At 38.6% G+C, this 23,440-nt stretch overlaps 2 protein-coding genes across 3 annotated transcripts; both read left to right on the top strand.

The window, feature by feature from the left end:
- Positions 1-3,365: 3,365 nt before the first annotated feature.
- On the top strand, positions 3,366-8,854 carry slc10a2 (solute carrier family 10 member 2). Its single transcript, XM_056389805.1, has 6 exons — positions 3,366-4,079; positions 4,818-4,936; positions 5,172-5,260; positions 5,380-5,555; positions 5,665-5,822; positions 7,631-8,854. Exons 1-6 carry the CDS (start codon positions 3,682-3,684, stop codon positions 7,819-7,821), a joined length of 1,131 nt encoding a protein of 376 aa, XP_056245780.1. The 5' UTR covers positions 3,366-3,681; the 3' UTR covers positions 7,822-8,854.
- Positions 8,855-11,583: 2,729 nt separating this feature from the next.
- si:dkey-3d4.3 (ras guanine nucleotide exchange factor F) lies at positions 11,584-23,044 on the top strand. 2 transcript variants are annotated; one of them, XM_056388453.1, is made up of 8 exons: positions 11,584-11,663; positions 15,486-15,678; positions 15,868-15,950; positions 16,088-16,166; positions 16,921-16,967; positions 18,189-18,309; positions 18,975-19,164; positions 22,127-23,044. In XM_056388453.1, exons 2-8 carry the CDS (start codon positions 15,510-15,512, stop codon positions 22,746-22,748), a joined length of 1,311 nt encoding a protein of 436 aa, XP_056244428.1. In that variant the 5' UTR covers positions 11,584-11,663; positions 15,486-15,509; the 3' UTR covers positions 22,749-23,044. The 2 variants fall into 2 exon arrangements, with proteins under 2 accessions (XP_056244428.1, XP_056244430.1); XM_056388455.1 differs by lacking the exon at positions 11,584-11,663 and having other exon boundaries at positions 15,604-15,667.
- The last annotated feature ends 396 nt before the right edge of the window (positions 23,045-23,440 follow it).

Below are 23,440 nucleotides of genomic sequence, written 5' to 3'. Positions count from 1 at the left end.
GGGTGTCTGGTTTGACTCACGTGCAAAAACACAAGGAACACAAGACACTAACACAAAATGAATGACATATGTATCTCTCTGAAAGGTCAGAGATAGAGAGAGGAGGTAGATCCTGACCCAGTGCAGGTACAGTGACCACAGACTGGCAATCAAACAAAGACGACACAAAAAAAAAATCATGGCAATGTGGTCACTGCCCGACAGGTGAGACAGAGGCAGAGATGCTCCTCCTCCTAAAATGTGGCAATATTGGTTTTTTTTTTTCAAACTGTCAGGGTCGACAAATCACCTTTGACTTTGAATTTGAATGTGCACAAACGTGTGGTTGACAAACAGATCTGTGAGATTGCTACTTTAAAGTTTAACACATGTTCATACAAGATGGTTTTGTGGTATCTAGAAGTTTTGAAGCCAGTTGGATCAATATAGATAATTTATATATTAAGATGATAATATATATATTAAGATAATTTATATATTTTCTAAAAATTATTGATTATTATTATTTATAAAAACATACCGGGCACTAATTATTATTCCAGACAGTGTTTTTAAATCTTACACCAAACCACAAACTGAATTAGTTAGTCAACAAAATTAATTACACACATCACTGGTCCCCCAACTTTTTCTGCCGTGTCCCATTTTTGAGGCCACAAATAAAAATAAAAAAAAGTCTTAAGCTTCTGTTATTCAAATGAAAAATGTAAGTTGAACTTTGAGTATGATGTAAGTGTTTTTAGACACAAGGACTCTCCTGCTCTATTCACAATCAGCTTGACAGCAAAGGCTTCTTTACTTTTAGATTGCAGTAATGTGTGGTCTCAATAAGCATTTGCAGTTTATCTTTTCTGCATTTTTAAACTCTGCCATTTTGTTTCACGACTCAAAGTCCACATACTGAGAGTAAAGTAGGTATTGGCTAATATGTGGTTATTGTGCAATGAGGAAGGCACCTGAATGAGTTTTATAGAACTGAGACATTAAAATTCATTACAGGGCTGGAAACAGATTTGTCCACTGATCGCAGGGTCGGTGGTTCGATCCCTGGCTCCTCCTGTCTGGATGCCAGCCTCCAGACTGTCCAGGACCAGGACACGCCTGAACACAGATCTGACCTTCCTCACCACCTTGTTGACTGGTAATACATCAGTACAGTACAGTACAGTGCAAAACAGTACAATATGACACTCTCTGGTAGCATCAGATCACTCTTATCTATCTTTCTTATATGAATCTGATCCTTTTTACACTTCTACACAGCAGACATTTTGATTTGTCACAACTTGTTTTGGTTACAAAGGCACAGGAGGGACAAACAACATTAATAATGATGCCTTTAGTTATTAATTAATTGTTTAACAATGTTTGACAAGTCATACTGTCTGCTGTGAAAAGGTCTGTTTTCATGTTTCATTCCCACTTGCAGTGTTTATTTCATTTGATCCATGAAATATTTTTATTTATTTATTTTTTTAATCTTTTTGTTGCAGCACATGCATCATGTGACTGTATGTGTTTTCAGTCAAAGGCTTTCAGTGCCCCTGTTGACACTTCTTAAAGTTGACCACCACTGTCTCTATACAGAATAGTCGGTAGCTCACCTTGACCTAATTAGTGACAAATTAAATCCAAGTTAAATCATTACTACGGGTTTAAAAATGGAAGCACATCTTCTGTTGCACCGTCCAAAACATTTTATGAGTCATTAAAGTTGTGCTTATTGTAGGTTGTAATAGTCAATGGCATTAAATTGTACAGATTACATTGCTGCTTTTATTGTGCCCGCTTCAGTTTATTGTACATAAATGTATCTACTAATGGATGAGAAACCTCAACCTTCATTGTTCTGACTGCTTACACCATTATTTCATACAGTATATGCAGCTGCATATAGTGGCTGGAGCAGCTTTTATTTTTGAATAAATTATGAAATATTCTGAAGTTGGTGTCGGCCGGTTGTCCTTTAACTTTAAGGTTAAACATTACTCCGTCCAGATGGAGACACACACAAAAGTAGACTAGTTCTGCATGTGTTGTAAAATCTTCAGTAGAACCCTGAGAAGGTAAGAACAAGCCCATTATGTGGAAATTAATTGTACAATAATTTTTTTTAAATTGTAATATATGTACATTTAATATAAAAAATATAAAAAATTATATATGAAACCTATTGGAACTACTTCATATTCTGACAATATATGTGTAAACCATACAAATATGCATGTTTATGTAAGTATGCTTATATTGTAGACATATGTTACATAAAGATATATCAATCTCAAAGCCTGTGTTGATATTAGATAGACATGTTTAAAATTAATACGAAAAACATACATATAGAATTTTTATATGTATGTTGTTTTCAAAAAAACATATATATATATATATATATATATATATATATAAATTAAATATATCATTGACATATACGGTCCCTACATGTTGTACCATATAACAATTCATAGTATGCATTTTTTTAAATATATGTACAAATTTTAACATGGGTATTTCTATCTTCATATATCCATATAACTCTTGATATAGGGTCATATATGACATTAATGGGTAATGTAGTTTTTACCCCTTGTGCACTCAACATTATGATGCATTTTTATCTTTAACTTTTTTATTGTTTGCACACTTGACATGTTGATGCAAAGTGCCTACAAAAAATATTCACCTGGAGGGACCTTTAATTTCATTGTCATGTCACAATATAACTCACCACAACAAATCTCTACAAATAAATGCAAATAAAAAACACAAAGGAACTGATTACATAACTGTTCTCTCTATTCAAGTCAACTTTTAACCAAAGTACCTTTAACAGAAATGTGGATTGACCAAGCCTCTATCAGTTTTGCATATTTGGACGCTGTCATTTTTTAACATGGATGCTGGACTGAATTGAAGTGTGGACTCACCCAATCACCCAGTTTTGCAGTTAGAATAATCATTTTTCATACCAATTTTCACCAAAACATTGTTTAATTTCTTTAATTAAGCAAAAAAGAAAGAAAGAAAAAAAAAAGAAAGACACACATAAGCAGGGAATGGTGAATCACCTGGGCAACAGTTGCAGCAATGCAGTTTTTGCATATTAAAGCTTTGCCTTGAATGACCTTTCTCTCTGATGGATATTCGGTGTCTTGGGAGTTGTCATTTACTTTTCTATAATGAACATGTTACTTTAACGATCAGTTATTTTACAGGCATGAATACCTTGTCCATACAGGGTGTGTCCTGACTTTGAGAAATGCATGCACCCTCCCTCCTTACTTACATTGTAGGGTGATGCTGCTGTATAGCATAGCTGTCCAATAAAGTTTTAAGAGGCCAAAGGGCAATAAAAGATGGAGCAATGGTGCAATCACATTTCACTTGTCAGAATGATTCTCTTTTTATATGCATGTGCTTCTGAACACTGACCCCATAAAACATTAAGTATTGGTTAATTTTTGATCTTTTTTTTTTCACCTGATTTTCCCTCCCAATCGTATTTGGCTGGGGCATAAAGAGGAGTGAGCCGGACGGTTCTCACTGTGGCGATCATCTTCTTGGATACCGGAGGAGGACAAACCGAAGAGGTCTCCTGGAATCTAAGAATTACAACACCACCTCTTCTCTCAACTTTGGAGCCACCGATTATCTGCCTCTTCTCCCATCACATCGTCCGCAATGTCCATACCGAAGCCAACAACCACGGTCCCTGCTGCCTGCCACTCCCTTGCCGCAGTCTGTTCAGGCTCCAACTGCCTTGTACCTCCCAGTAACTTCAATGAAATACTGAGCCTGGTGTTGAGCACAGTGCTGACCATAATGCTCGCTATGGTCATGTTCTCCATGGGCTGCACTGTAGATGCCAAAAAGCTGTGGGGCCACATCAAGAGACCCTGGGGCATCGTCATCGGCTTCCTCTGCCAGTTTGGCATCATGCCCTTCACGGCCTTCGCCTTGTCGCTGGCTTTCGGCGTGCTGCCTGTGCAGGCCATCGTCATCATCATTATGGGCTGCTGTCCAGGAGGCTCCGGCTCCAACATCATCTGCTACTGGCTGGACGGGGACATGGACCTCAGGTATGAAACCAGACCGACTGTTTGGCCGGCTCTTTGGATAATATGATGTGAGTTAATGATGTGTTGTTGGATGATTGAACACTGTGAAGCTGTTTGAAAAACCTGTCCAGCTGACACACTGCATGGTTTTCCTTGTTAATGGACTAAATGTCTGGCACGACAGAAACTGATTCATGATGTGAATTTAAAAGGAGCATGTCTGTGTCTCAGCACAACACAGTTATGGATATAAGTTATATATATATAAACACATTTCCAGAGAGCTGGGTGGTATTTCTCTCTTTAAATAGCTACCAGCATAAAGGACAAATGTCAGTGAATTCATTAATAAATATCTAACTTTATACATTTGATAATTAGAAAAAAAACCATAACTGCTGTGATAACAGTTAGGTCCCATCTGCACAACCAAGATGAAATATATGTTAAATTACAAATCTGTGTGTGCCCATCTGCTGATGGGGATAACATGGAATACAAGTGGGGGCCATGTGAGGAGTCATTCTCAGGACCCACAAGGGCCCCTCCTTATGTCCTCTGAACATCCTCTACTGTATGTGTACTTTAATGACTGGGCCAAAGTGGGCTTCACGAGGGCGAAACCTCAAGTTGTACATCAGTTGATTTGTTGTACTTCTCAACTATTGCATCACAATATCCCTGTTCTCTTTCTTGCTTTATGAAAACATCAAAAAGGCTCGTTCGACCAACACTCTGTCCGTGTTCCTTTCCCCTCAGTATCAGTATGACAGCCTGCTCCTCCATCCTGGCCCTGGGGATGATGCCTCTCTGTCTGCTCATTTACACCTCCATCTGGACTTCCACCAACACCATCCAGATCCCGTATGACAGTATTGGTAAGTAGACAACTCATGATTGATTACAAGACTTTCAAAGACATCCATATAATGTGACTAGAAGTATGGTGTGATGATACGATGAACCTATTTTAAAATTCTGCCTATCTTAAGAACAGCTTATATTACTGGCTTATTGTTTTATTGTATCGTATAATCACTTTGTATACAAGTATAATATGATCCTATAACCATAAAAATGGAGTGTGATGATATGGACCGTGTGTATCTTCAGGCATCACCCTCGTGGCCCTTCTTATCCCAATCACCCTGGGAATCTATGTGAAACGCAGGTGGCCTCATGTGGCTAAAAAGATCCTGAAGGTAAGAATCCTCTTTTTCAAAGAGAAACTGTGAATCTGAAAAAGGGGTTCGGTGAAGTTTGTTGTGACATTTACATTTTAACACGAACTGAGTTTTAATAATGTGTCTGTTGTGCACAGGTGGGGTCCATTGCAGGCTTTGGTCTCATCATCATCATAGCTGTGGTTGGAGGGATTCTCTACCAGTCCTCCTGGACCATTGCTCCCTCCCTATGGATTATTGGCACCATCTACCCCTTCATTGGTTTCGGCCTGGGGTTCATCCTGGCCCGCTTCGTGGGTCAACCCTGGCACAGGTGGGGTGACTTCCTGATGCTGCCAAAAGATTTTATGAATCACAAAACCACTAGATCATCATTAAACACATATACCAACACATTTAACTGACTCTCTTGCCTTTTTCAGATGTCGGACCATCGCACTGGAGACCGGTTTCCAGAACTCCCAGTTGTGCAGCACCATTGTGCAGCTGTCCTTCAGCCCTGCTGAGCTGGAGGTCATGTTTGCATTCCCCCTCATCTACAGCATCTTCCAGCTGGTGGTGGCAGTCATATCTGTGGGAGGTAAGAGTTGAACAGGCAGACACACCGTTTTGTCTACATTTTCTGCAGGTTTTAAAATAGCATCAGGCAAGGCATGGCACATTCATAAGACATTATCATTCACAGAGGTGATTCATTATTTCGAACATCAGACGTGAGGCTTAATCCTGCTGTGACAACACCGCTTCCTTGTCTTTTCACTAAGACCTGCTGTTTCCCAGCGTTATCAGATTTCCTTCTGTGTTAAGTCACCCAATTGAGCAAATCAAGTAAATTCATTACGCAACTTTCACAAGTGCCAGAACTCAAGCATGTTCCTGTTCTGTGGTTCCTTTTTTTATTATGATCCGTTGGTCTGTATGTGTCACTGCTGCAGAACACCCACACATTTAACAATAGTGACAACGTGTGCATCATTCCAAAGGGTGCAAAAAAATGAGGTGAGATGATTTAGCCCGTGGCTGCAGGTTGTTCCTCTCTGAATGCGATCGACCCTTGACACACAAACCTGCAACGCTCCAGTGTCCGGCCAATTAGAGCAAGAGAGACAGGGTGTGATTCACCGCTCTGTTTACATAACTGAAAGGAAAAATGACAGGAGCAGCAGAGAAGGAGGGATGCTACTTCACTGCAGTGAGTTCAAGGACAGTGACCAAGGTTAATGACAGTGAAGTGTGTGATAAGAAGCTCTGATATGAGGCTATAATTTATACTTTGTGTAATGCTGGTGTTAGCATCTAGCTGCTAGCGTATGCTCGCAAACCCAGTCCCAACCGGGTCAACGTTCCCCCACCTTTTTTTTTCCTCCAAGGATATACACATATACAAGATATACATATTTATATACCATTTTACTATATTTTTTAAAACACTAAAGCGTATGTCGTAAGAGAGAGCCAATATAAACAAACTGAATGGTCAAATTTGTCACATTGATATTTGAGTTGTGCATTTCGTTTTAAAAGTTGCCAGTAGTTGCAGGTAAAGATTTTTCTTTTTCTGAATAACTGAGACTATTTCACTATATCGAAGAGGCATATTTTCAGCACAGTTTTTTTATTCATATAGTTTTTTATAATAGTTTTATAAGTTGAATTTGCTGAATTTAGCTTTATTATTGCTTCATTATATAAAGTATCACATACATCAACATTCATTAAAACTACTTCTACTACTGTATAACACTGATAAAATAATGTGTTTATATCTTATTCACCAGAGTTCATCAGTGTTGTGTTGCAGCTCACTTATGCACTAAAATGGAGTCTGCCATATAATAGTCACTTCACAAGATATGGACATAATGGCAGTAAAGTCGGTCATTTGATCACATGATCAGTCATAGCTGACTAATGTATGTAAACTTGTCACCATGGGAACGTGTCACAGGTGCGCTCCAGTACTTAAACAAATAGCACTACACCCCTGGTCCTGAGGATGGATCCATTTACAACCAAATCCCCCTCCCTGCTGAAACTCGCCTTAACACAGTAACAATGAGTCTGGAGACTGGAGAGAGGGTGGCAGACATCTTGAATGAAACTCCACCTCTTCAGCGTGGAGCACCACCTTCAGTTGTTGCATTGCTAATTTCTAGTTATCCAAAAATTCAATAGTTTATTTACATTATAAAGCAGAAGAGAACACAAACAAAGAATGTCCACATGGAGGGATATATATATATATATATATATATATACAATATTATAAGTCCAAACAAGCCCTAATCAAAACCTGCAGAACAAGAACATGACGAAGAAAAGAAACTTGTCCAGATGCTGTGTAGACAACTGATCTGTGTTTCTGACTCCATGTCTTTTCCTTCACAGCCTACCAGGCATATAAAAAGTGTGTCCGTGGTTCAGCTGATGAAGACAGTGAGGCTCCATCACTGGAGGCCGGTGACGCTGAACCAGCCAAAGAGAAGCGCTACGCTGTGGAGAACAGTGCCTTTGAGTTGGATGAGAATGGGAACAGTGGAGAGAAGGGGAAGGACATTGATAAGAACACCCAGCTGTGACATTTCAACCCAGTAAAGACTTTGGACTGTCAGTGGCACTAATGAAGACAGAGGGCCACATTTAACTGTGAGCACACACTGCCCTCTGCAGGCTGCAGCTGTGCACTGCAGAGCCGTTTTGCAGGGTTGCCCACGTGTCTTCCCTAGTACGACCAACTGTTAACTACAAGGAGGGGTGATGACTATCACACTGCATTGTTTTATGTTGAATTGTTCCACATACGATATGAGACCCCTCTTAATTTATTCATTAATTTATTCATATATATATAATTATTTAAGACAACCGTACACTGCACAGTCTGTCAGGAATGTTGTTCCCACATTTTTGTGTCTTATCAGTGATTCAAACTGAATGTTTAATGTTGTTTAGGTGGATTAACTGAATGTCTATATACATACAGCCAAATACAAATACAGCATGTTTATGTGACATTCATGACTAAGGTGATAGGACGCAGAGTTGTATCATATGAGGACAATTGTGGGCTTTTCTGACAGTCAGTGTCTCACAGGCATTGAGTTGTCAAAAACATTTTAATGTTTTTTATGTTTAAAAAGTTCTGTTTTTTATCCTTATTCTCTATTTCTCATGTAGCAGATGAAATCGTGGCTATTACAGATGAACTTCGGCATTTGGGACCTGATGAAAACTTTCAGCTCCTTTCAGTTACATACTAATAGGTACATAGAAGTAAGGTTGATAGATAAGGACAGGAGGACAGGGCTCATTACAGTTCTGGAATACTGTATGTCAGTGGTTTTACATATCAGTCCAACTGGAAGACACAGCCAATATACTGGGTTTATTTATAATACATATTCACTCTTTAGATAATTTATTTATCCACTGTGCTGTACAAATGTGACCAACTGAATTCAGTGTGCTACTAAAGGCATATTCCATAATAAGTGATTACTAATTTACTTTCAGTCTATTTAACACTTTTCTTGTCTTTTCATGGATATAAAATATTTTACAAAACTTCCGTATGTTCCTATTTTAGAAATGTGCTGGCTGAAAGAATGTATTTTTATCTGAACACTTTTACATTTCTTTTGTCTACTATGTATACGTAATAATTACTGTTTTGATATGAATGTGAGTTCTAGTATCAACTCAATAAACATATTATTTGTACATAACGCCTTTATTTGCCATGCCTTTATTCGATATAAAAAATGACAATTAAGAAAATATATATATTTTTAGAATATATGAGAATATTTGAATTATTCAAATGATGACCCCTGTGCCCTTATGAAACATTTGGCACATGTAGATCATTGTCTTCTGAAGTAATATAGTAAGATTTTACAGATCACGTAGTCGGTTCAACATACTGCTTTTCAATCATAAAATAATCACTTTTAATAGAGTACAGTTACAATTGTTCAATGTCCAAACTGTGACACAAAGTTACATATACAATGTAAGTGCCATCATGTGGCTCACGTCCCTGAAATAACATAACAAGATTCACTCCACTGTTCCCACCCAACACCCTTCCTTCCACATGCCCCTCCTCCTGGTGAATGCACTGAAGCTGCCTTCACTTACTGCTGGAGATAGTGGGAATTAACAGTTTCACATGACGAGGATTGCCATATAAATGAATATGAAAAAAGTCTCCCCTGTGTCATACTAGTTAGAAAATATAGGACATTTCTGGATTAGTTTCCCATTTCTTTGCTTTTCAAACGACAGAACATACGAATACAGATATAAGAAAACCATAATTTGAAAACATTAGTCTCATTATAAAGGAAAAAATAATGTTCACCAACACAGGTGTTTTTTACTTATTGTGCCTAATTGGACTCCTCCTCAAGACTGTGTGCTGTAACACTGTTTGATTGATATTCTCTGAGCCTTCCAGTTAGTTTTGTAGCATCTCTTTCGGTGGGACAAGTTGCACCATTATCATTTTTATTGGTTGGTTAAAATTGATGACCTCATGCAATTCCAGTTTAGCTCCACCCACTCTCCTCCTGAAGGGGGGCTCTAATCAATCAGAATTAGAAACACCTGTGTGGATGCAGGTCCAACAATTACTGTGTGCACCCCAGTATCTGGTGCCATATTGACTGCTTTGTATTACTGCTAGACTATTATAAATTAATTTCCTTTCATATGATTTCATTTCACAGTGATGAAAGGAAAAAAAACTGAATTATCTTACTGAATAAAAGTTTAATGAAAGTTTAAAAATTATAAAAGTTTTATAATTTCCTTTTGCAATGACAAAAAAAATCAAATTACCGTACTGAATAAAAGTTGAAATAGCTGACAATCACGCAACAGGGTCACAGATAATTGTGAATTACAAAACATTCATTCTTTGTGGACATGACTAGCAAGTTATCACACTCTAGGTTAATGATGTGGTTACACAATATTGTATTTATTGCTGATAAGCTAGTGCATATCCCTCACAAAGGGTCCAAGAAGTCAATATTGTGAAAAAATATTTATGAATATTACAAGTTAGTAACAGCTTCTTGACTTCAGCCTTCTTTCTTGCTAATGATGTAAAACACTACTGCACTTAGATTTGTCAAATGTGGACTTTAATATCCCGGAAATGACTCAAGCCACAGTTAAAACACAGTTTCACATTTATTAAACCTTTATTCCATTTATGATGACACAAAAAGATTTGCTGCACTAAATCTATACTGCCAGTGTGTTTTCTAGAGGGAGCAGAAAGGGCTTAATAAGAGGACAAATTGTGAAGGGTCAAAGGAAAGGAGGAGCAGAAGAAAAAAAAATTGGGTAGGAAGGAAGGACATAAAGAGTGAAGGAAAGGAAGGGGGGAACAACAACAAAGGATAAGTAAACAGGAACAGCACAGAGAACTGGGAAACAAAACAGCTGCAACACTATGACCTGGACACAAAAAATACAATGTAGTGAATGACTCGGCTACAGCAGGTCTACACTGTAAACTCTCTGGATGATGAGGTAATGAGGGGCATGTTTCCAGGTGGGAGGTCAGGTGACTGGCTGAGGCAGGAACAACTGTTGACAGTGAGGACGACGGGTGGGCCCGACAAGAAGGTATGAAATGATAGCAGAGGTTAGTGGATACACGAGATGAATTCAATGATTTCTCAATCAAATGTTGAAAATTGTGATTAAATGAAGAACAAGCAAACTGTTGGTTAAATTATGGTGCTTCTAACACACGCCACAATAAAGGTCATTGGTAAAAGTAAGGAAATGAACCTTGGCAGAGTCAAATCAAGCCAAATCAAATCTATAAAAATGTTGTGATTGCATTTCAAAAGATAAACATAACTTTCTATAATTTTCATGGGAATCAGAAACAAAAGGTGTGGACTTTAAATAATTTGTTCCCACAAAACTAGCCTATATGATGTTGTGACAGTAGCCTACTGTAAAACTGTAAATGTATGCTTTCACAAATAATTCTGAAACTGTGTTTAAAAGAGAATTTAGCTTCTCTGGGATAACTTAGTACAGATACAAGTCTTATAGTAGGCTAGTTGTTTTTGTCTGGATGGGGGCAAGCTGTTAAATTGCATTTTTTTTTTTTCAAATAGAATGAGGGTTTCACAAATCTAAAACAGTTTCTTTCAGTCTTTCAGCTTCGTATGAGAGACAATGTAAAAAATCCCGTTATTGTTTTTAAAGAAGGATATTTTCCCACTACAGTAATGTTATATCGGACAAAAACTTACCTCAGAACACAAGTTACAGTATTTTCACGACTCCCAAACTTAGGAGGAGCTGTTTACGAGGTGTCCCTGAATGCAACAGAAAACCGTTTACGATATACGGAGTCAACTATCCCACGAAGAGGAGCAGCGTGAATCTCGTGAGTAAAAACTCATTCTTTTACATTAAGTTTATTTTCGTATATGGAATGCCTGCCACATCCTATTTGAGTATAAAAACAAAACCAGCAGTGAAACAGTAGTTGTTTTTATCTTATTTACGATCGATAAAGAAGCTCTGAAAAAGTTGGTATCTTCATTTCCTCTTCTTCAGCTTAAGCGTTGCGTTACCCGCTTCCAATTGATTTGAGCTGTAGGTTAGCAGTTTATTTTTGAATGACACACTAACACAAGTCTCGATAAAGCTATAACTTACTTTACTATGTTAATGTTTACCACGTAGAGACAGAAAGTATAACGTACGGCGGTGTGAAGTAACGGGCCGCATTCCTCCTCGGTGGTAGTCATGACAGCCACGAGTAGTTTACTAACGTCAGCAACAGCTACTGTTGATGTAGAGATGTTAACGGCGGTATCTTAGTAGGAGAAAGTCGCATGTTATCCACACTGTTACAAGATGATGAAAACAAGCGGTTTACGTAAGTAACGTAAGTAATTTATAAAAGTACCCTAGAGGGACAAGGTCTCATGTGTTTTTGAGATAACCGGTGGAACTGACTTTAGATGATGATAGGTGTTCAACTGTATTATTCCCACAGCTGGTTTATTGGTCATATGTTTTTAAAAGTGTTATAACATCACAGTTATTATTTTGTATATTTAATAATTGGAGTAACAACATTTAGAACTTAGAATAAATAGAAAAGACACTTTGTCTCAGTCTTGGCCAACTCTGAATAAGCAGTTAACAATACAAGAGAAACCTTCTAAAGCACCATTCAGACACAAGGCAATTCAAGGTGCTTTACAAAGGCATGGATATATATTAAAAAAACAATACCTTACAAGTAGAAGTTTAAGTGAGTACCACAGTCTCATGAAAGGTACCTGAGCTAGTGGAGATCCGCTGGAGAACTCAGTGTACACATGGAGGATGAGCTGATAAAAATCGGAAGGTTAAAGTGGGTTGAGGTTTGGCCTGGACTGATTTACAGGTGACTATAGCTTTTCTTCACCACTTTTGTGTAGGCAGCGCTGATATCTGCATGATCTGACCCATTTCGGGTTTTCAGTGTTAATAAATAAATTCACTAATGAAGTTGAGAAGTTTTAAGTTCAGACTCACTAAAAGTTATGTGAAACTTATCTGTGATAAATCAGGAGGAAAAAACATGTAAATAACCTCTTCACACACTTAAGCATTGTGCTCAGTGCCTCTCCCACATTAGTTCTGTTGTGCAATCATGTTCATTGAATTTACTGTTGTTGATCCAGGTCAGGTTTTTACAAAGAAAAAGAAACTTTTTATAAAACTATAGCTTCATCAAAATAAATACTTAAGATTTAAGATTTCGTGGACAGTTTACCCACATCCTTTAGAATTTCAAATTGCCTCACTACATAATGCATTCTAAGAAAACAACACCACAAACTACTCCATTCAAGTGAATGGGAAAGTGGTCTCAGAATTCTGAGTTACACAATTACAATTTGATATCAATGAACTTTAATGTTGGTTCCTCTATGATGACAGATTATTGTATTTTTGATATTCTAGTGTTTAATTAACTGTTCATCCTTTATATTGCCGGTGTTTATTTTCAGTGGGAGATGTGAGTTTTCTGCTATTCATTCAAATGTTTGTATATTATTCCTTCTGTTGCTGTTTACACAAGAAACAATCAGGTGTGTGGACAAGCCAGGCCTAGCTGTGTCATGACCTCTGAGCTGTTTGCTCATGTGACAGTGTGATAAGAAGATGTAGTGGATAGGCCACGCGGTTGTGAAGGTGAAGAGAGAGGAGAACTTATTGTTAACGGCTTATGAGCAGTGCGTCGCTGTGGAAAAGTTGAAAGTACCTTGTTGGTCATTGATACTGCAGCCTGGAAAATTACTGAGCTGATAAAGAGCAAAATGTTCAACTTCACCTGACATGTGCTGTGTCTTTATGAAGATTGTAGAAGGTTGTTTAAGTGAGTCATCACTTTTCATTTTGAATGTTTAAATTTCTTTTCCTGGCAGCTAAGTCAACCCAAACAAATCTGTTTGTGTGGCTTTTTCTTTTTAAAGCTCAAATACAGCAACACAGAGCAACTGCCTGTAAGACATTTTATCACTGTGTTTTATTTAGTGTTGGCTAGTAATGTAGTGATGATTGAAAATTAACTGGCAAGTTTGGTTCCAGCTTCTCAAATGCTGCATGTTCTTGTCTCAGCGATATTACTAATCTAAATATCTTTGTTTTTCGTCTAGTTTTTGACATTTTATGGATCAAATGTTTAATCAATCAACAGAAAAAATAATCAGTAGATCCACTGATAATGAAAATAATCTTTAGTTCCAGGCTTTGGAGCATATTGGTGATATGCATACATGCACTGCCCTGGATAAAATTTTTGTCTGTCTTTAATTTTTGATATTTCAATTTTCCAACAATGTAAACGTATTGTTTCCTCTAGTCATTGTGTCATCATTTTGTTACCCAACTGATCAATTATAAACAAAAAAAGTTAATATCGTGACCTGTATCGAAGGGTTTTCCAACTAAGAATATTTCTTATCAGGAGAGTTTCTCCCCAGAGCCAAACTTCACAGTCTTATAGCAGTGTGTCTCTCCCCTGACACACGGGCCTATAGCAGCAGTCAGGTGTCTGTGAGTCAGAGAGTCCCAGCTGAACACTACTACAACCATAACAACTAACGCTATCCTGCTAACACACAATGACTCATCATGCCTTATACCTGTGGTGTCAGTGTTGGAGGCGAGAGGCGGAGGATACCAGGTATCATCAGAGGTGGACGGTTTGTAGTGTACTGAAGCAGAGTCTTCCTCGTGAATTGAGTGGTGGCGTGCATTCATTTAAATGACACTGTTCAGAGTCAATGATACGAACTAGAGCTTGACTGAGAGTGGATTCAAGGCCGATATAATAATGATAGTTTGGAGCAAGAAAAAGCTGATAGTTGATTATCAACCCCCACCCACCCCTTCCCTCAAAGAAAAAACTATTACTCCAGCTACCATCTGTATTGTAATAAACAAGAAGACTTGTCAGTTAATTCAAATAGCTAATAGATAAATATATTAGCCTAAATATATTGTTTTAAATAGAAGAATTCCGTATCTATTAAAATCTGTATGAATGATTTAAAGTGAACTTTAATTGGGGAGAAAATGATACTGTAGTTGTTTTCTTAAGATTGCTGGTGGAATAAAAGCTTGAAGATAAAGAGACTTTTTCTAAAGTTAGAAACACACAGAAGCTTTGTGGGTAATTAGGCCTGGATTTGGGGAAAATCTTTATAGTCTGAAAGTTATCTTTTCTAGTTTAATCATTTCGGTGGCCTCAGTGAACCATTGTTTCAGTGTTGGTGTGTTTGAGGAAATCCAGTTGTTCATAACATAACTGTATTATAACTTCAACTTGATGCAGATGATACTGGGTAAATCATTTGTTCAGGCTGAGATGTACAAACCATGATGAGTAAACTGATATTCATATTTAAAATGAGTGGAATACTCCTTTAACAAGTGACTCACTCAAACAATACGAGGCATTTGCAGTCTGGTGTATTACTGCTTGTCTTTTACTCCTTGTGAAATAAAAGTATAGTAATGTCATAGTGAGTCAGAGCATCTATGGTGTTTTAGCCTGTGCTAAACCCTGACTGTAATATCAGCTCTAGTTTTCTTTTTCTGTTTTAGTCACCAAGACACCAGGGCCCTGGGCTGTGAGAGGGCGATGGGTATGCTGTATACTGTATCTGAAACATTTCTTACCATTTAATGTTGCTTCTTTTAGAAAATGGTCCAGTAGGAGCGGAGGATGCAAGCTATGAGTCAAAGTAGTTCCTGTCTTTGGACCAAGCTCCCCCAGAGCAGCTGGTCCCCATGTGACCGCTACAAGCACGCCTGCTGCAGCTATGATGGAAGTGTCTACATTCTGGGAGGCAGAGGCAGCAGCTGTCTGAGGGACTTCTGGAGGTACAGTGTGGGTAAGAGTCGGATACACGTCTGGTATTCAATTCATTCCAGTGCAACATAGATTTGTGATGTTCAAAGCAACAACATGAATGACATATATGATGCATAATATACAGAGAGGATACAGCCCAGTGTGATATAATGCACTCGAATAAAGGATGTATTGTAATCAGGTAAAATACTTGTGCCCAATGTCTTAGTCTGTAACGAGTGGACAGAGTTGAGCTGCACCAGTGAAGCTGCACCAGAAGAGCTAGAGGAACATACTATGGTGGCTCATGAGGTACAAACCCATCAAGATTTGTTGATGCATTTGTTAAATCCACTTTCGTATTTCTAAATGATCTTATGTCTGCTGATCTCACCCTCTTTGTTGCATCAGTGTGTGAATAATATGTTTACGAGCTTTGACCTTTCCAGGGCTTCCTGTATGTGTTCGGAGGCATGTTGGATTCTGCGTACACAAAGGCCAGCTGTGCCCTTTGGGTATTTGACGTTGGTGAGTTTGATTACAGAAGTGCATGAATGGTACAGCTTAGGTTGGCAGCCAATCTTCAGATCGTCAGCAAATTCTCAGGCTTGACAGAAAGAACGTGTCGTTACACGTTGACTCCAGACTCACTCCTGCACAGTTGTGTGTGAAACAACTGTGAAACCTGTGTAAGCTTTCATATACGTTAGAAAACGTCCAGACTTCACTTATTTGTTATATTTATATGCAGATATATATATTTATTTTCTGAATTAACAATTTGAAGTCAACCATTGAACAAAAAGTAACAGACAGATACTAGTTATGTAAAAAATCTTTGTCAAGGAAGAAGTTTCTAGATTTTATCTATTAGATAAAATGCCAGAATTAATTATTAATAGCTATAATTAGATAAAATGTCTTCATTACAATTATTGTTCATAAACTTTTGGTTTACCTCTCAACTTTTGAAATCAATAAGCAAAACCTAAATAATTCCTCAGTAGTAGTGAAGAATAGAACAAGTTTGCACCAACAAACATTTAGGTATGTTTGATTTTCAGTTGATTCCATTAGTTTCTCACTGCCCTTCTGCCGTTCTCACTGTCTCCCATCTGTCAGCATATTCTGTGTCTTGTACATGGGTTTATGTGATTAGTATTTCCCCTTGTTGTAAAACACTGTTTTGTAAAACAAGATATATGAGTATTATTTCATATATTCATATATCTTGCTTTATTTTTGAGCTAAACTCTTCTTCACTTTCCTTCATGTGTTTCAGCAAAGCAGAAGTGGGTGCAGTGGCAGGGAAAGACAAGCTCCCGTCAGGTACAGAGCACCTTTCATAAACAATGACAGCATCTGACACAGTAACAGATGTTATGAAAAACACTCTGATCTACTCTCTTGCCAAATTTCATTTCAAACATCCATCTAGCCTGTTTTAAAATAACACACCTAGCTTTAAACTTTATAGCAAATAAGTGAATGTAGCGCTGTACTGCACTGTAGTTAGCTGGTAATGGAAAACTACATGGCTGCTACTGAGTACAGAATCAAGTCAGTCTGGATCAGTAAGACAGTGTTGGGCAGAAATGAAGAAACATTAACGTCACTGATTTGTGTTTTGATGTTCACAAGTGTCACAGGCTGGCTCATGTTTGTATTAGGGATGGGCATTTTCAGTAATTTCAATATTTGAGTACTCCTGTTACCTTATGAACGAGTACAGTGTAACTCGCAAATTATATATATATATTATTTTTTTACTGCAAAAAAAGAAATATGGGAGGTCCGTATCCGACTGGAAACACCTCCCCAACCAAGCCTACTGTTTGGCTGTCGGACAACATGATATTAATGCCACATATCTTGCACTGCACGTTATTGTCGTATTTTTAATTTTTTTTAATCAAAGTATTTCCTGACATCACTTACCCTAGTCACAGCTGCCATGGTGCAGTTGAACTAATGTAACCAAAAACAACACGTGCGCAGGTGCACGAGTAGTGAAACGCTGCTCGAATAATGACGTCAAGAACGAGTACGAGTAGTCCTATCCATCCCTAGTTTGTATGACAAAAAATACCAAATGTCAGAAATGTCACTAGGATATACTGTATTTCACAAAGATATTCTCTTTACAAAGGAAACGTACTGGATTAAAAAGATTTTACAGGTGTATCTAAACTGGTAGATGCTAAATTTATAAGCAGGTGTTGAATGTCTTGTTGTTAGACACAAAGAGAAGTTTAAGCTCTCTGAAAGTCTAGAATTTCTTAAAAGCAATTTGACTTTTGGAGGCCATTCCAGGAGACTGTTTTCAATATGCAAGTCAGAAATGTCTCCACTCCCAGGTGTCTTGAACACAGCAGAAGCAGCACAGATGTACACCCCCCAATCAAGGTTGATATCAGGTCTGGAATCCTGCAGCATCCGTGCAACCTAAACAAGAGAAATACAGTCAAAGTGAATCAAATATGAAAGGTGAAGTTAATTATAAGTTGGATCATCTTACAGATGTGTGTTTATATTTCTGTCCATGTGTAGACTCAAATGCCAACCAACAGAAAAGGACACAGTGCTGTGGTGGTTGGCTCTGCCATGCTGCTGTATGGAGGTTTAGTCGACATAAAAGGATCATCACAGGACTTCTGGAGTTTGGATTTTGGTGAGTTAAAAAGTTGGTGTAGCAGCACATGAACCAGTTCTCTACCTGAGCAAAACAAGAACCACCGTCACCAGCTGCAGTCCAAGACAGTGTAGTTACCAGCAGGCAGGAAACACGAAGCAGGACAAGCTGAGGCAGCGACTGAACTTTCTAATTCATTCAATTCAATTCAATTTTATTTGTATAGCACAAAATCATAATATACATGATCTCACTGCACTTTACAGGATAAGGTCGAGACCTTACTTTATTATAGAGCGAAACTAACAGTTCCCACATAGAGCAGCACTTGGTGACAGTGGGGAGGAAAACCTCCTTTTTAACAGGAAGAAACCTCCAACACGGTGGGTGGCCGTCTGCCTTGACCGGTTGGGTTTGAGATTGAAATGTTTACATATAGCACCTCATAAATAAATAACAGTGCTGCCTAAAGGATTCATTTTCACTTTCAAAGTTTCGAAATCAGAGGGGAAGTAAGACATTTTGTCCAAAAGACACAGCATGTTTGAAATACAGAAGCCTATTAATAACATCACTGTTAATGATTGTAAACTGTTGTGAGGCAGTGTTTTATTGCCTCTGAACTCCGGCATGATGGCCACACAGAGAAAGCTCCAGTGTGCGCATTAATCGTTGCTACTTGTGTGTGTTTGTGTGTATGACAGATACCATGGCTTGGTCCCTGCTGGGTGGTTCTCAGCAGGGCTCGTTTGGCCCCGGCCCCAGACACAGTCACTCAGCCATGGCCTACCTGGACTGCATGTACCTGTTCGGGGGTTTGAAAGGCTTGCGGGAGCAGAGAGACTTCTGGAAGTGGAATTCCAGTAGCCACATGTGGACTCTCCTCAGTAGCAAGTGAGTAGTGGTTTCACCACATGTCCACAACTAGATACAGAACTGAAATCACAGCAGAAGCCAAACATGCTGCTACTCTAATGCTAGAGAGATGCTCCTTCCAGAGAACTCCTACACACTTCTCTAAACAGGAAGTCAGAGTAATTTGTTTGATAAGAATTTTGTGAAGTCCTCTTTCACTATGAGAACATTAATGGATCTGGATGGTTAATTATACTGATGTGATTTTAAAGCTATTTCCCATCTGTGATACAGCTTGTCATACTGAGGTGCAGCAAAACCATCAAAACAACTGCAGCCTTTGTTTTTTATGTAAGTCCGTGCAGCTGCAGCATCTTGACACGTCATTGTGGGTCCGTGTTATGGCTGCACAATTAATCAAAAGGAGCTGCAATTTTTTTGATAAAGGTAAAATGTGTCACATTGCTGTGTATTTTTAGCACCATAAGCGTTGTGGTGCTACAGAGAAGCCCCGGCCAACAAATCATATTCTCCAGATGTAAAGGAACATGTTTGTTTGGGACAAGAACCAACAGAAATCACATCAACATTAAAAAAATAAAATCAGTGCAAATAAAAAAACGACCATTCCACAATATCTGCCAAAATAATCGCAATATCATTTTTTTGCATATCACGCAGCTCTAGTCCACATGTGTCAAGTCGTCAGCGTCACCACATGTGAAACTGATGTTTGTCACATTTACTTTGAAGATTGATACTCCTGGGCTTCTGTACCTCGACTACATCTTCTCTCTGTATGCCATGCGCGGTGTGTGTCACGGCTGACCAGGGCTGCACCTATACGTTACTGGCAAAGAATGCAGGTCAGAATCGATCAATAAACACAGAGAGAAAGCATTGCTGCTTTCTGTCTGTGTTCATTGCCAGAAAAATGGTAAAACTACTCCAAATATTTAGAAACTTTCAATGTAAGTGTCTGACAAGGCGCAACCATCTTACTTCCTCATTGCGACACGTCGACACACGTTATGTAAATTGACGTATTTACATAATCGATTACGCCGATTACGCGTCGCCCCAGCCCTACAGCTGACACGACTCTACATGATGCCACTGCTTTAACGCTTTTCTGTAATTACATTATTTAAATGTGTGATGCAATAGTTTAGTTTTAGTTTTATCAAAGACTATAAGTAATTACATCACAGTTACTGGCTGGATAAAAACTGCATTACTGTTTTAAGACCCTCATATATTCCTTAAAGTGACACAGATACTTACAGCAGGGCAGACAGGCAGTTTCTGTTTGTACTACACTGGACGTTGACAAGTGCAGATGGTTCATACTGTGTGTTCAGAGCATTAAGTCCTCACTCTCACACATTCTGGGCTGTCCGACCAGGCAGACCTTTGTGACACAGACATGGAAAGTGTCTTTGGAGTGTAACATGAAATTTCAACATAGTTGTGCGATGACTTATTATATTAATTTGTGTCATTATCTATTACTAAATAATAGAATGACATGAGTGTGTGACCACCCGTAAGAAACGCACCCAGAAGTAAAATGAGCGCCCTCCTTACACTGCCCTCCACAGAAAAATGACCCCTCCTTGTAAAAACTGTATTTCTTTTCATAACATTGTGACCTGCTGCTGTGATGACTTTCTGCAGTGCACACCTGCAGGGTCATGGTCAGTCCGTCATTGTCACACATTATTATACCATAAATATCATAATATGGCAAATTTTTTCTCTAATTAAGATTCACAACCACTATAATAAATGAAAGTTGCGTCTAGGTGAGAATCAGCTCAGAATCGCAAGCAGTGTGTCAAAGCATTTGATCAAAACGTGCACATCAGAAAGGACAGTAATGAGAGTTCCTCAACGCCTGCTGAACAGGCTGAGATCATCTGTAACATGTGGTGACATGAGGAGACTGTGTCAGGCTGCACAGAAGAGAAGATGCCTACTGTACTATGTATATAGACAATAAAGCAAACATACCTTAATGTGACTACTTTCCTCATTGCCTACTGAGAAACATATTCTTATCACAATTGTAGTATAACAGTGAGTAATCTTTCCCAGACAGTCGACATGGTGGTTTTCATTGGGTGTTATCGGGCTGATGTGATCTTAGATTAGATTAAATGAACATTTTGCAACTATATTATGAAAAGAAATATAAAGATCAGAAGAAGATAATTGTAATTGTGACTTGGTCTTATTTGTGTCACTTCAGCCACATTGGTTATCATAACCAATGGAAATGAATGGTGTTCTCTGCTGAGATCTGGGAACACAGTTATTGAGAGGATCATAAACAGTTTAATGAGACCTCTTTATTTGGAAGTAAAACTGAAAATAGGCATCAACAAAATATTGTTAACAATTATACAATAACCCTCTCTGCACAGGAAGACTACAACATGTATGATAGGATGGTATCTGCAAACAGTGATGGACATTTTGAGTATTAATTGTGTTGTTCATTAGGGATTTTGATTGTCGTGATTTCACAAATTTAGTCCCATATAAACTCAGTTCCACATATAGAAGAAAACTGCTGTACTAACCTGAATATTAGACAACACAGATTATAAAACAGAAATCCCATATCTGTGGAGCCTCTCTCAGACACATGATCTCATGGTAGTGATGTTGCAGCATCTCGATTTCTCCAGTTCACAGTAAACTTGATGAATTCAATTATTATTACAGAATGGGAATCGTGTGAGAATCATGTTGTAATAAAGTGGAATTACTTTTTAAACATCTGGATCGTGTTCAGGGTTAAACAACAGTTTCAGGAAATCATATGAATTCGCCTGATATAATCTTTCTCTTCTTCTGTAGTGTTTGTTCTGTTTGTATAATTTGGGGATTTCCAGCTTTTCTCCTTCACAGTTGGGGATTACATACATAAAAAGAAATAGGCCAATGGAAACAGTAAACAGTGTTTTGTGTGTTCCTTCTCTGATGTTTCCCTCAGGTCCGGCCCCTCCAGACTGATGGGTCACTCAGCTGTGGCCTACAAAGACAGTATGCTTCTTTTTGGAGGGGGCGAGAGCCTGAGCTCTCCAGAGAACTGCCTTTGGAGGTTTAGCTTCACCACTCAGACCTGGGGGCAGGTGGCCGCTCTCCAAGGCTCCAGCCCCGCAGACAAGATTCACCACTGCTGCGCTGGACTGGGTCCCAGCTACAAGTCCAACACCAGCTCAGGACTCCAACCCAGGCTACTGGATGACAAACTCAGGCCCTTCAAGAACAAGTGCTTTCCTGCGCCCCTCACTTTCCTGGGCTCAGAGGGAGCTATAGAGCTGGAAACCTTCAGCCTGGACAAGTGCTACAGCAGCAAACTGACAAAACCCTCAGAACTGAACAATAGCAATGAGGGCGTGATGGGGAAAGATGCACAGCGGGTGGGAAACTGTTTGACCTTTGAGAACAAAGCTTTCAGCAAACAGTGGAGCTGCACAGAGGAAGACCTGCTGGATGAGGAGGATGATGACATAGTCCAGCACCTGCCCGATCTGCTGCTGGTCCTCGGAGGAAGACCCTGCTCCAGTCACAGCCCCATGTCCATATGGCAAATGACCCTGGGTGACTCATAACAGCCTCGGAGAAACAAACTGGACAGACTTTTTCTCCATGTGAGAAGAATGAAAATTTGAAAAAAAAAACAGTGTTATATTACAAATATATATACGGTATATATATATATGTGTGTATATATGTATATACACACATATACACACCACTATAAAATCGATCGTGTTTAAAGGGTTTACTGACTTTCTGTAACAAGAAAAAAACATAGAAATATTTCTATAATAGTTATTTTTGTGATGTGAATTTGTGCATTTGTCACACATTTTTTGTAGTACTCAAATAAATGATTGGAAAATGGCATTGAGAAAAGCTGTGAAGTCACATTAATAATTAAATAAGCAGTAGTCAAATTATGAAAACAATACACACACAAAAACCAGGAATCCCCACTCCACACGATGCTGCTGTGACAGTCTGCTGTTCATTTCTACTGAAGGTCTGTGACACAGTTGCCCTCACATGGGCGATGAAGAACACTGCCTGTAATACAAACTGAATGACACATGATGGCGCCAGAGCTCAACGTTGTGTTGCATCTCTGTCTACCAGTAACTGCTCTGTTAGAAATCAGGCACAGTGACTCAGGCTTTTGAGTCGACCAAGTGAAAAGTACAGTGTTTAGCTTATCACACGCAACCAGTCAGCACATGAAGAATCAGTCTTTCAGACATCGCTCTGTGATTTCGTTGAAATG

The sequence above is a fragment of the Seriola aureovittata genome, chromosome 11 (genome assembly GCF_021018895.1).
Source record: "Seriola aureovittata isolate HTS-2021-v1 ecotype China chromosome 11, ASM2101889v1, whole genome shotgun sequence".
In the NCBI taxonomy this organism is placed as follows: Eukaryota; Metazoa; Chordata; class Actinopteri; order Carangiformes; family Carangidae; genus Seriola; species Seriola aureovittata.
This window is presented reverse-complemented; position numbering and strand designations above follow the sequence as displayed.